General features: G+C 42.5%; 2 protein-coding genes across 4 annotated transcripts; one reads left to right on the top strand and one right to left on the bottom strand.

The window, feature by feature from the left end:
* Positions 1-19: 19 nt before the first annotated feature.
* Positions 20-6,121, top strand: FBXO39 (F-box protein 39). 3 transcript variants are annotated; one of them, XM_027751604.2, is made up of 4 exons: positions 20-210; positions 2,774-3,831; positions 4,608-4,784; positions 5,815-6,121. In XM_027751604.2, the coding sequence occupies exons 2-4, from the start codon at positions 2,818-2,820 to the stop codon at positions 5,941-5,943; spliced, it is 1,320 nt and encodes a 439-aa protein (XP_027607405.1). In that variant the 5' UTR covers positions 20-210; positions 2,774-2,817; the 3' UTR covers positions 5,944-6,121. The 3 variants fall into 3 exon arrangements, with proteins under 3 accessions (XP_027607405.1, XP_027607404.1, XP_027607402.1); XM_027751603.2 differs by having other exon boundaries at positions 21-201; positions 2,604-3,831; XM_027751601.2 differs by having other exon boundaries at positions 21-210; positions 2,604-3,831.
* Positions 6,122-6,716: 595 nt separating this feature from the next.
* TEKT1 (tektin 1) lies at positions 6,717-13,500 on the bottom strand. Its single transcript, XM_027751605.2, has 8 exons — positions 13,398-13,500; positions 10,888-11,131; positions 10,391-10,556; positions 9,977-10,105; positions 9,379-9,522; positions 8,037-8,259; positions 7,277-7,473; positions 6,717-7,017 (listed from the first exon to the last, which is right to left on the bottom strand). The coding sequence occupies exons 2-8, from the start codon at positions 11,075-11,077 to the stop codon at positions 6,858-6,860; spliced, it is 1,209 nt and encodes a 402-aa protein (XP_027607406.1). The 5' UTR covers positions 11,078-11,131; positions 13,398-13,500; the 3' UTR covers positions 6,717-6,857.
* Between the last annotated feature and the right edge of the window lie 282 nt (positions 13,501-13,782).

Below are 13,782 nucleotides of genomic sequence, written 5' to 3'. Positions count from 1 at the left end.
CCGTTTCGAGGCGCGCGCACCAGCCGCGGCTGGGGGCCGGAGGGGCGGCCCCGGGCGGGTCGCGTCCCGGGGTCTCCCCCGGCACAACCGCAGGGGCTGCGCCGCCACCCCGCCCCCGAGCCCGAGCTGCCCTCAGCAGGAGCGGGACCAGGAGACGGGCTGGGCTGGGCTGCCGGGTGGATGTTCGAGAGACAGCTCCTGGTACTTCTGGTAATTCATTGGCAGTCAGAGTCTTAGAAGTTTTTGGTTTGTTTGCTTTTTCTCCGCGGGCTTCTACAACTCTTGTTGGAGGAGACAGCTCGTCTAACTGTCCATGTCGAACTGGAAACCATCTGAAGCAAATCGGGCAGCAAAGAGGGCCAAGTACAGAGAATGTGGTTGGTCAGCGGTGGGGTTTTTGGTTTGGTTTGGGTTTTTTCTTACCCTAGAGAAAAGCAAAACGTACAAAGCATTTATTTATCTTTAGATCACTTCTACCTGAAAAAATTGCTCCCAGAAAGCTGTATCAGCTTCTCTTTTTTTCCAAATGATTGGTTTTTCCCCATCAAATTAAACTTGGAGCTGACAGGTGAAGACACCTCCATAGCTAAGACTTGGCTTAGAGCCATGGGGAAGCCAACACAGTGACACTGCAGGATACCTCTCGAATCCCACCACTGGCTTATAAACATACTTTTCACTAATTCCTAAGAGCTCTGGTTTAGAAAAAGTTCCATATGATGGTGTTTGTACCCCTTTCTATTCACACACTATAATATGGGTGACTAGTGTAATAAATATCCCTCATTAATAGACATGTTTCTATGTATTGCAGCCCTATATGCTGTTCTGCTTTCCTTTGTCCATTGGCTTTAGGGCTTCCAGGTACCTGAAGATGCGTTAGACCTTGCCTGCTGTGTTCTCCCCACCCCAATCTCCATAGTGGAAGCTTCAGATTCTTCTCAATTGCAAACCGCAGCTTGAGCTATGACATTTTAAGACTTGGCTTGGATCTTTGGACATTCATCTAAAGACCTGCAAAACAAAGAGCTCTTAGTGGGGAGTTGGTACTAAATACAAGAGATAGAGTCAGGTGGTAATTGGACCCGTGTGCTCAGTTTCTAAAGGCTATCTTGATTACTGGGTGTTTGAATTGGCACTTTGGATGGCAAGGGTGGGCAGAGGAATCCCTAAGAATTTTGCTAATTGGACAGAGCATGTGTACAGGCAGAGGGATGCTGTGTGACATAACTGTAGGCCGAAAGGGAAGGAAAAGGGCTGAAGCTGAACTGGGCAGTCAGCCTGTGCTTTCATGCCTATTTATAAAATTAAAATAGAAAGATCTGAACCTCAGGGATCTGCGTATTTTCTTCATCCGCTTATGGTGCCTTCGTTGTTTCCATCCATTTCAACTTCGTTACCCAGCAGGACAGCATGTGCAAAGGAGGAAAGGTAGATTGTTTGGAGATTGGCATCACATACTTTTGAGTTGCATCTTCTTGTAGTCTTGCCAGCCAGTAAGCCTTGATTTTTGGAGTAGATCATAAGAAAGTGTCACTAGATGTTTTTCCAGTTTCATCCCCAAAAGCTAAGGAAAGATTTACCAAGTGGACAGGGTTAAGACACGTGCGTTATAGAGATGGGAAGTAAATACATCCTGAATTTTAGTGTCTCTGCAAAGGTACTAGCAGAACACTAGCTTTGCATGCTCTTTGTCTATTTGCAGTCAACTAATACCCTGATATGTAAAAGGCCTCACAAAAACAAGAACCTAACAGGCCAGTGGGATGCTGTTTGTGTTTCATAGCTGAATGCATCACTTCCCTTCTTAAATGTTTATTGCTCAGACCCTCAATCCACTCACCTGGTTGGTGAAAAGTGACACGACAAGACATACAGCCTGCACCTGACTGGCAAATCATGGCCTATATTTCTCTGTTTGCCTTTACATATAGTCAATTGTCATGACATCATGAATGTCATCTCCTTTTTCCATGGCAATGGCTGAGCTTCACATAGGGAGGACTCAGAGGCCGAGAAAACAAATCTTTAGAGGGAGACTGTGTGAGCTGGAAAAGTGTGCGTGAAGATGAACACTTGCACAGTCCAGCTTTGAGAGTGGAACTGGTAACTTCTTGCATCATGGTTGTTTCCTTAGGTGGACTTACAAAGACTTAGTTGGTCTTCTGACTTGCCAGCCTACTCCCTGTCCACTAGACCACAAGGACTGAACATCCTGCTTGAACCAAGTGATGGAACAGCTTAATATTGCTTATTATACTCAACAGGAATTGTACTGTAATCTAAGGCAGGGTACTAATTGTCATGGAATTGTACCCCAGAAGGCTATGAAAAGTCATTTGTGCTAATTTTGCGCTGACAGTCCTGTTCAAATGTATACAGCCCAAAGAACTGGGTATTTTTAGACATTAGGCACAGTCCACAAACCATGATCAATTAATTACAGCTGATGCTAACCAAAGGTTTCTTAGAGGCTGTGGCTGCTCTACCAGCAGTTGATACCATTTCACTCTTTAACTAGACTGAAGGCAAAAAAGTTAAAAGATGTGTCCTGTGCTTGTACTGTGATTGTTCTTCATTCATTTTTTTTTCTTTTGATTTAGGTTAGACTATAGTTTAGACCCAAGAGCCTGTTTGACCCTGACAGCTAAAGTACAGAGGCAAGGGAAAGATTGTTGGTTTTGATTGTGAGGAAGCAAGCTTTCATCCATTTGCTTAGAAGCCTATTATGTTGGGATTGGCAAGAAATCTACCCACAGCTTTCTGCATCTAGGTTTGACTCAACACTCAGAAGAGAAGTAAGAAACAGTCCTCTCAATGGAAGATGACAATGAACCTGAGCAAAGCTCCTGGGCCCATCTACCTGATGTTTGTCTGAGGCATGTCTTCCACTGGTTAGATGACAGGGACAGGTCTCGGGCTGCCTTGGTCTGTAAAAAATGGAGTTGTGCTATGTACTCTGGATCTCTCTGGAGATGCAGAACCATCACATTCTATGGCCAACCATCAAGGGCACGCACATTGGAGTTTCAAAGTGCATTGTGGTACACCAAGAAATTTGGCAAGTATTTGAAGCACCTTGAGGTCAAGTTATCGAATCCTTACAATACTCCCTTTATCAAAAAATTTCAAGTGACTATGAAAGGTCTTCTTTCTCACCTGGGTAAGTGTAATAGTCACCTAGTATCCTTGAGCATCAAGTACCTAGAATTAGACGGCTTGATCTGGAAAAATGTGGTCAGGGCTCAGTTTATCAAGAACTTAGCTCACTTCCTGAAAAGAATGAGCAAACAGCTTGATTATCTCAACTTAAAAGGAGCAAGAATAACTTTGGAAGAAGGCTGTGAACTTCTGAATTCTCTGAGCAGCTTGACAAATAGAAGCTTTATATCTGAAATCAATATTGAGGATTTCTTCAGTCTCCACCTTTCTGTCTACAGCAGTGCCTTGTTCCACCAAACTATGTCTAAGTTCCACAGCCTGACCATCCTGACTTTCAACTATAACTGCATCTCTGATGAACTGCTGGACATCCTGCGGGAGCACAGCTCTCATTCTCTGTGCACCTTGAATATCAAGTGTCATATCCATGACCCTCATGGGCAAGTGGTCTCGGGAATGTCATGGGCAAATTTGGCCAAGAGAGCCCCAAAACTGAATGTGAACTTCTTCTTTGAAAGAGTCATGAAGCATGATCACCTAGCCAGGATCCTGCTAGTGGAGATCCCAGTTAGGAGCATCAGCCTACGGAGCTGCTATTTCAGTGACCCAGACTGGACAATGAGACCTACCCTCACTAACCTTCTCCCAGCCTACCGGCATGGTCTGCAGGTAAGGGAAATAGTAGTAACATCTTACTGCAGTATCACAAAGCTAAGCAAAGTAATCATTTAGGCCTGCATAACAGCAGTCAGCAATAGAACTTCCTGAACTTTCATGTTCAGAGGGTGGTTTTCCATAAATAAGTCATTCCAGTGTTCAGCTGTAGTGTAGTTCATGAAATTATCCTTGTCCAGTTACAATCCCCATTATGCTATCAGGCTGCTCCATTTTGGCAATGCACAAATGTCCTACAGCACATATAAATTAACTAGTGGCCATATCAAAGCACTTTGGTGTCCCTGGGGACGTATCACCGAAGGTGTGCAACAGCTGACCCATGTAAATGAGCATCAGGTCTTTGCATGCCTGAGAGAAGCACGTGGCCTTACACCTAGTGGTTGCTGACAGCTTTCTTTAAGCCCTGTTTCATTGCAGAGTTTCTGGTGAACACCAGAGATCCGCAAAGCTCTCTAGAAACTGTCTTTGGCTCTACCCACATATCTAGGATAATTTCCAATATGTCAAATAAGATCATGACATGACTGTGAGTGTAGCATCTTCTAATGAATGCACAAGGGATCACCCCATCTTAATGGGAGAGTGAAGATTACTGTAGCACATATACTGTTGTCATAATGCAAAACAGATTCTCTGCTAATAGGGTACAAAATTGATCTGCTAACACTCACTTTTGTTGGTTAAATTGGAAAACTATTTGTTGAATTCTAGTTACTGCACTCACAAGCTCCGTTCAGTAGTACTAACAGTGTTCATTCTTTTTCAAGAAATTAACACTTGAATTAAACAATGACCACGAGTTGCTGGACAATGAGCTGCTACAGCTTATCTTATCATGCAAGAGGTTGTTATTTCTGAAAGTCTGGGCATTTCTAAGTGTCACCTTTATGGAGAGGCTGCTACAAAACCGTGCAGAAAGGAAGTGCATTCTGACTACCATAAAGGTAAGACTTTGTGCTTTAAAAGTCCCCTTCCCTTCCTCTCTCCAATACCCAGAGAAGGGTTAAGTCCCCGTGCCCATTGAAAGGTCACTTACAGAAACGTTAACATAACTACCTTCCCTACACATTATAATGAGCCCGGGAAGCACTCACAGAAATGGGGCTTTCCAACCTACTTAGCCATGTACAGATACTGTAGAAGTTTAATATGAAGTTCCAATGATTCCACAAGTCCTTCTTAGACTGGCATTCCCTCTGTCACCTATAGTTCAAACCCACTCCCACTTCTAGGGATTCTCAGTCACCTCTCAGGCTCAGTGCTTATGTCTATGCTTAAACTGAGGCAGGTGGGTTGAATGCCACTAAACTGCAAGAAGGTATAAACACAGCTCACTCTTTAGGAATTGTGTGTTGAACTGGGGCCAGGCCACAACTATAGCTGGTGTAAACCATGCTGACATGCTACTTTGTGTGCTGTATTCTGGATTCAGTAGATCCTCACAGATCGGTGCAGATCCCAGGAATGCATCAGTTCTGGGGATAAAAGGAACCTTGCTCTTCCAGTGTGAATCGACACAGGCCAGGACAACCAAAAACCCACAGCTAAAACACAAAGAGTAAATTTATTTTCCTTCCCTTGCTAACCGAGGAATTCCCAAAGCAACCCCTGGGCTGAGGCACACAAGTGGAGACACAGGCATGGTTAAACCTGTCCCTGCCAGAGGCCACTGGCTGCTGTTCACACTGGGTTATCAAGGGCTATTTCCAGCTGCAGTTGAGCCTTTTACAATCCTCCTCACCAGTTCTTCCACTTTTAAACCCATTCCTCCCAACACCTCCCAAAAATTCTTTGGCAGGAGATGATGTTTTCAGTTTGGAGTGAGAAGAGAGTAAACCCTCAAGATTCTACTCAAACCCAAGGAATTTGGCTTCTTTACATTCCTGATTAGTCACAGAGGCTTCTTCTTGTTGTGAGCTTTAATAGGCTGAGCTCCAGGTATCTGTGAATCACAATTGTTGTTTGTGAATACAGGTCAGGATTTACACTGCCCAGTATGACAGCACTGAGGAGGAGCGGCTGTTGGCTGATATTTACAGGAAGTTCAAATACCTGATTGACTCAGAACTTAATTATTTTGTCATCACCTACCCAATGGTGTAAACCACAGCGAGAGAAGAACACCCAGTGACATTTGCATTAACGGATCCTTCAGAAGGCTTTAGTAGGAGATTTGAATCTTCACAGCAATGCCTCTGAAAGGGAGATACCATTACAGCAAGAGAGAGGCAAGGGACAATTTTACACTCCATGCATTAAAATGTTGGACTTGGGAACTGGCCTCCTGTGTCTCCAGCATCATTTATTCTTGCCCTTTTTTGCTTTTCCTTGTAAGAACCAAAGGAACCCTTTTCCATCTTTAAAGGCATCTCTGGTAAAAAGAATGCCCTCCTCTTTTTTCAGCACTTGTCATTGTAGAGCTTCAAACACTTTACCATTGAAGCATCTCGTCGTTTCCATTTTATGAATAGGAAAACTGGGACACGAGGTGAGGAAGTGATTTACGCAAAGTCAGCCTTGATCTTGATTCAGATGCAGTCAGATGCATCATCTATTGAATCAGCCTACCTCCTGTTAAGTTTGACATACTGCCTAGTTCTTAGCAGCAGATGATAAGAATAAAACGTACCATGGCTAGTCCTGAGATTCACCCCTCCCACTTGCCCAGCTTTCCAGCAAAAGACTTTTGAGGAGACTCCTGCTCTAGCTTGCACAGAGCCACCTTTTGCCACCCTTCAATGGCAAAAGATACCATTGGTTACACATGAGAGAAAGAACATGGAAGAAAGGGCATTTCTTATTATTCTGGAATTCTATTGCCAAGTGGAAAATTTCCTCAGATATTTTAGAGCACAGATAGCTGTGAAACAGACAGCTGTAAGTACTAGGTCTGTTTTAATTATCTTGCACAACTAGAACCAGGACAGCATTGAGCCAAACCAATAAATTTGGAAGTTTGTAAATGAAATTTCAGCAGGAGTTGGTTCTTTGGAGCACAGTTTCCCAGTGTGATGGCTTCAGAAGTTGTTTATGTAAACAGACTCTCTCATTTGCATGCACAGCACTTCATCAATATACAGTGTATTCTCCTTGACCTTGATCTCTTCCTCCAAGGAAAGCTGTCGGCGGCTCAGACCTTTCAGCTCTGTCTCAGCCTGTGCCAGTGCATCCTTTAATCTAATAGGGAAGATACAGGCAGGCATTAGTTGAAAACACATGGATAGGGTTTTTTTCTCATGTAGGTTAAGAATTCTGAGTGAGAAAAAGAAAGATGGAAAGGGATTCACAGAGACAATACCCATGCAGCTTCCCTCAAAGTGTCCTGCCATTAAGAGAAAAGCAATTCCCAGCCTTTGAGGGAGAATAGGTGGGACCCATTGTTATTCTGATGCATTAAATTAACCACAGATTTTCTTCTTTCATCATTTCCACTTGCCTTTGAATATTTTTGGTAATCTCTTGAACTTCACTCATCAGGCTGCATTGCACTCTGTCATAACACAGTTCCACATTGGGGCGATGGCTTCTCGCTTCCAAGCGGCTTTGAGCCACTTTAGCAGGTCCTTCTTTATCAGCTATTGCTTTCTTTAAGGCTGCAATGTTCTTCTCCTGGGAGGCAGTCTCATCCATCACCTTAAAAAATCCAACAGAAGGAAGTGCTGCACACTTGTCTCTTACAATGGGTGAAATAATCATCATTTTTAATACTTATACCAAGAACAGTAACACTTATTATATTGTTCTTTTATCAAAGGATATTTTGCAAAAGTTAGCCAGGATTATGATTCCTTCATTGGAAAGCAGATGACACTGTTCTGCATGAACCCAGAAATTTATGCTCAGCAATTAATTTTTAACACTCAGTTTTCATCTGTCCAATTTTGTGCACATTGGCCTTGATTTTTATCAGTTATATCACAGTCCTGAAAGTTTTATTGGAGTCCCAGGTAACTAAAAATCACAAGGGAAATCCTGACTTATAGCAACACTTAGATTGAATGAGTGATTCTAGAAATTCATCTCTGTGGTGGTGCACACAGAGATGAGAAAACAGAATCTAAGATGACTTTATGGAGGAGGGGGAAGGAAAAGAAAAATAAAATGTGGCAAATCAGTGCAAACCGCTGGATTGAGAAAACTGGTAGATAACCCAAGCCCAGTGTTTCCACTTTTTTACTGACTGTCCCCTGACTTACCATTGCAAGAAGTGTCTCTAGCTTGTGCTTGGCATCCTTGACTTCCTTCACCCTATTTCTGAAAGCGACATTCACCATCTCACAGTGCTTGCGCATGTCATTTGCTGTCTGTGACAGGATGCCATCAATAAGTGCCCTCAGTGCCAAAGAATTGTTTCTCTGCTTGTCAGCCTTTTCAACATTTATGTTTGAGAAATCTACCCAGTCTTTAGGGCTAACAAAACTGAAAGAGATTAAAAATAAAAGGTCACCCACTGGCAGCCTCTGAGACTCCATAAATCTGTAATTATGCCACAAAACCAAGAGCAAAGCAGTCCTATTAACTGCACATCCCAGTGAGTGCCAGTTGTGCTGGGAATTCTACAGATACAAAATAAAGACCCTCCTTGTCACAAACATTTCATAATTAAGTAGATGAGAGTAGAATGAAAACAAATTTGCTAAAGTCATAGAGCAACTTTGTTATAACTTTCCTTTCCCCTGATGAAGGATTATTAAGGGGGGAAACACAGATAATAACCAATATTTCTTAGAACACCTTTCATTAGTATGGCTGTTACTGTTAATAGCAGGTAGTTATTCACACAACAAAGTCACTTATTCTTTCACACGGTGTACCTATAAGACACGGTACCTGGCTGAAGCAATAGTTGGGAAGCCCAGCCCCAACTGTATCCCCAGAACTAAAGGGTCATCCATGTGCAGCTGTGGCTTGCAGGCAGGTTTTCCGAAAGTTCCTCAGAGGAGGAACTTATAAGGAGTTCCTTATTTCATTAGGTGGATATATAAAGCATATAGCAGCCAATACCACTGGTGTGGTCTGAGCTATACAGCTGTCTCACACATACTGCTTTCTTAGTATGGTTCCTCTTTTCAACCCATTTTTCTGTAGCAGCTATTTCTCCATCTAAACCATTCACACTAACTAACCCATGCAGAAGGGGCACATTTGACAGGTTAATGACTGAGTCAGAAACTGACTCCACACCTCATGTGTCCCAGTCCAGTGTTCTCCCCACTAGGACACCCTGGGAGAGGAAAGGAAGTTAGATTAGTAAGTCTCTTCTGGGTTTAAGCAACGTGTGAAATTCCTCCTTAGGTAATTGTGAGCCTTAAAAACTTTTAGTAAACTGCAGTTCACTGGGAGTATAATTACTGTGGCTTATTTCACAGACATATTACACAGATACAAAAGCGATGGACAGAAGTATAAAAACTAATTATAACAGACAGCTGGTGGACAGATAAAGTCTTTTTACACAAAATTAATCTTGCTATTACTGCAACAGCTCATATTATCTGTATAATCATCATATGTTGGTTGAACTAAAGAACTACTTACTTTCCTTCTATTTTCAATGCATTATCAGCATACATCATATCAGGAGTGTCATTTGTCAAGCGAGCACAGTAATCATCAATTGTCAGAGCTGTGAACTTGTCCTTCAGATCCATTTCTAGGTTGTATTTTGCTGAACGGTTTTGTCTAGGAGGAGAAACAACCAGACTCTAAGCCAAAGTGTGGGTACTTCCAGGTGTCCTTAACATGCATCCATACATGTATGAGGTAATTCAAATACATTTATGGAAATCTTCATGAATGAACTGTTAGTTGTGGAGTCCCAAAATCTACAGTATGAAGCTGCCTCCCTATAAATTGATGGTACGATTCTCATTGGAATGAAAGGCACAGGACTGGATTATGAGAAGACCAAGGATCATGTGCAAGTACTCTGAGTTCTAACAAACAGAACCTCTCACCATTACTGATTCAGTGGTATGAATTAGGACTGACCTCCTGCAACTGTTTAGCATTGAAGGTAACTTTGGACTTGTGCTCAGTCTGACTCTACAACTTTACAGGATTATGACTGTCTTGCTTCTCAGCTAATCAGTGTTCTGTTATGCTCTTTGCTCTGTTATGCTCTTTGCCTCTGCACCTGATTTGCTCATTGGTTTGTTCCAATGTATGTCCCAGCAAAGCAATAATCCCCTGGAGGACTTCAGCTTCCTTCACCAGTTCCTGTTCCACTTCATCATGCACCAAGTCAATTCCAACTCGCCTCTGCCTAAATGAAAAGAGTAAAAGCCATCAGCCACATTGCTCAAATGCCTGCAGCTAACAGACGATGAAGCCCAGCTTTACAAATCAAAAGTTTTTCCTTGCCACATGGGAAGACATGCTATATCTTAATGGCTTTGATTCTCAGTGTTTTAACACCTAAATCAGACTATGACTTCACTGCAAAGAGAGACGGGCCCTTAGTTTGTATCCTTTTTTATTATTTGTTAAAGGTTCGTTATCTAGATTTTTTTTTTCTCTCCTTGAATGCTTTTCTTCTTAATCATCTCACCTGTACAGGAGACACTTTTGGGCAATGACAAGTGGCTCTTTGCAGCTCTCCAAAGCTCTCTCCAGCCTATTCTTGAAAGTCAACAGTAACTCTGTCTCATGAACAATTTGTTCTAGCTTGTTATCTAGTTCTTGCTTCCAGAATTTTATTTCTTCCCGTCTCTGTTCTGCAGAATTAAAATTGCAAACATGTATTATATGCCAGAGGACTGTAGCTCAGATCTTAGATATGGCTAAAAATAGACTTATTCCACAGTGGAGTACATATAGTGCTGTGGGCTGCCGTGTGGAAACAGTTTTGCAACCCTGCATTAAGAGGCTTTTGTTATAAAGAATCTACCTCAAAATATATTTTTTAAATATTTTTAATTTTTCCATGAGATCAGGGAGCATGACATTGACATATATTCCTACTCATTATCAGCTAATTTTCTAAGTCCATCTTAAATGTATAGCTCAAATAGCACATCTTGACCCTTGCAGAACACATGGGATTACCTATTTTCTTGTTGACATCACTTTGGGTTTTCTGAGTTGTCTTTTCTATTTCATCCACCAGCCGCCAACTCTCAGCTATCATGCACTCTGACCTGGATTTCTGGGACTCTGTACTGACACGCTGCATCATGTTTGCGGTAGCCCATTCTGAGGGATGGAATTTAGATGGATCTTGCAACAGTCTGGCCATTGTTATTCGGAAAGTTTCTGGATATAATGCAGGTCAGTTCTTGGAATGTGGAACCTGAAAACAGCAACAGCATTATATTTGGCTGCAGAAGCAGGAAGAGAAGACAGGTCCATCGGGATGAGAAATATTCTTGCTCCTTTTATCTGCAAAATGACACAGATATGAAAAGAATAGATTTCTTGCTCAAGGCTCCCCAAGGCTTTACTGATGTGTAGGCAAAAGAGTTTGGAGTGGGAGAATGAAGAAACAGAAGAATTTGTGAATGGAAACTAGGAGGAAAGAAGTGGAACTGAAAGGAAAAGATGGACTGTCTGCAATAGGAATGAGAAGGGAAAGGAGACCTGTGAAAGAGGATGGAATTACTAAACAAGCAATCACAGAAAATAGAAAAAAAAAGAACAAATATAAAAGATAAATAGTCTCCCACAGGTTGGAGAAGTAAATACCTTTCAAGATTATGGTGGAGAGATGGATGAAATCTAGACTGTAAAAAGAAATGTAATCATAGAATCATTAAGGTTGGAAAAGACTTCTAAGATCATGGAGTCCATCTGTTAACCCAGCACCACCATGTTCACCACTAAACCACATCCCCAAGAGCCAAACCCATGGCCTTTGAACACATCCAGGCATGGTGATTCCAGCACTTCCCTGGCCAGCTTGTTCCAATGCCTGACGAGGTGATTTTTTTCTAATGATTATTTGGGAGGGGCAGGGGGAAGAGAAATAAAAACAGGACCTGAAAAGCTGAAGGAGGAAATTCAGCAGGCAAATGAGGAAATGGAAAAGCCCAGAAAGAGCTAAAGCAGAACAAAGAACCAAGCGTACTGGGAACACTTGTTTAATGTAGGGTGAAACCCATGCCCTGAATTTATGAAAAACAGTTTGATTATCAATTTTCCTATTCTTGCACTATGCTCATCCAGTGTTCCTGGGACTGCTCCTCACCCCAGATGCACACAGCTACTCCTCAGCAACAGACAGCTTTGCCCACCCTCCAGCACAGGTACCCTTCAACAACCCCTTTCTCCTTCACACACCTCTTGACTGATTCTGCTCTCAAGTCCAAACCCTGGCCAAGTGCCACATCTTCAGTTCCCCTTCACTGGATCCAGCCTCAATCTCCTCAGCTGCAGCACATTTTCTATTTAAATGTGCAACTAAATATTGCAGGACGTTGCTCGACCAGCACAGAAGGTAAACAAATGCTGCTGTGGGAACTACACCCGCCCTGCTCCCAGGCTGCAGCACTGGCCAGAGGAGACGCAGCACACACGACCCACTGGGGCTTCATTTCACCTACTGCCTGTTAAGATCTGTCTGGAAAAAAACCCCTGTTCTCTGTACATTAATTTGAGATAGTTCCCAGAGCTGCGGGCAGTAATTTTGGATTGTTTTATTACAGAAATGCAGAAAGATTGTGAAAGCAAATGAGAGGTGTGTTAAATGTCTAGCTATCTAAAATGTCAGTCATAAAATATTCTTAGTAGTATGCTCCATCTTTGTGGCAACTATATTCTTGCCTAGAAGAAAAGATACTGAGAGCCAGACAGAAGAGATGAAGGAGATAAAGAGAATGACATCAGATGAAATTTCCAACGACTTCAGTACATCTGAACTCAAAGCTAGTTTGAACAGAGGTTTATTTTGGCTTGCGTGAGTCACAGAGGATGGATCAGGCTGCATATTAGTCATCTTCCACAAAATGTTATTATCTGTGTTCCCAGTAACATTCCAAGGCTTTTAGAAATACTAGCAAATTCCAGAGGGATGACTAAATGATTCAGAATGAACTGAAATGCTAAGATATCTGAATGGCCGTTAAGAACAATGAATGTCACGGTTCTGGGAACGTGCTCAGTCACCTTGAAAGCTGTGGAACTCCCAAGAGATGGTTCTCCACGTTACTGTGACACTGCCATTTTGTTCTGAACACCCAGTATCTGATGCTGTCCTGCCCCAGTTTGCAGCAACACCGTGACAAAGTAATTAAAGTAACCAAGCGTAAATTACCTGAGATTACCTCAATTGGTTGGAGCATGGTGCTAATAACACCAAGGTTGTGGGCTTGATCCCTGTACACGCCATTCACTTAAAAGTTAGACCCGATGATTAACGTGGGTCCCTTCCAACTCAGAATATACTGATTCTATGATTCTATAAAGCTGTTTTTCATTGTCAGCTACCGTAAAGGATTATTTTCTTTTCAACTGTTAATATAAAATTTACATTATTATTATTTCCTTTTCATCTGTTAATATGAAACTTACAACTGATTTTGCAATATGAATTATACGACATAAGAAAGCTCTAGTTTTACCTCAGATGGTTTTCTGGGGTTAAATCACCGTTGACATCGAAAACCTCCACCGACTTTACAGGGGGAGAAAAAACGGCCCCGCGGCCGCCCCGGCTGCGTGAACGGACAGTCCCGGCCCCGCCCCCGCCGCGAGCCGGCCCCGCCCCCGCCGCGAGCCGGCCCCCTATGAACAAAGGCTGTTCAGCCTGGAGAAGGCTCAGGGGAGAGCTTTCTGCAGCCTTTCAGTACCTAAAAGGGACTTATAAAAATGATGGGGACAAACTTTTCAGGAGGGCCTGTAGCGATAGGACAAAGGTCAATGGTTTAAAACTAAAAGAGAGTTGATTTAGACTAGTTATAAGGAAGAATTTTTTTCCCATGACAGTGGCAAAACACTGGCACAGGT

The sequence above is a fragment of the Pipra filicauda genome, unplaced genomic scaffold, assembly GCF_003945595.2.
Source record: "Pipra filicauda isolate LSUMZ 115617 unplaced genomic scaffold, ASM394559v2 scaffold120_size2142806_pilon, whole genome shotgun sequence".
Lineage (NCBI taxonomy): Eukaryota > Metazoa > Chordata > Aves > Passeriformes > Pipridae > Pipra > Pipra filicauda.
The sequence above is the reverse complement of the archived record's forward strand: the minus strand, read 5'-3'. Positions and strand labels throughout refer to the sequence as shown.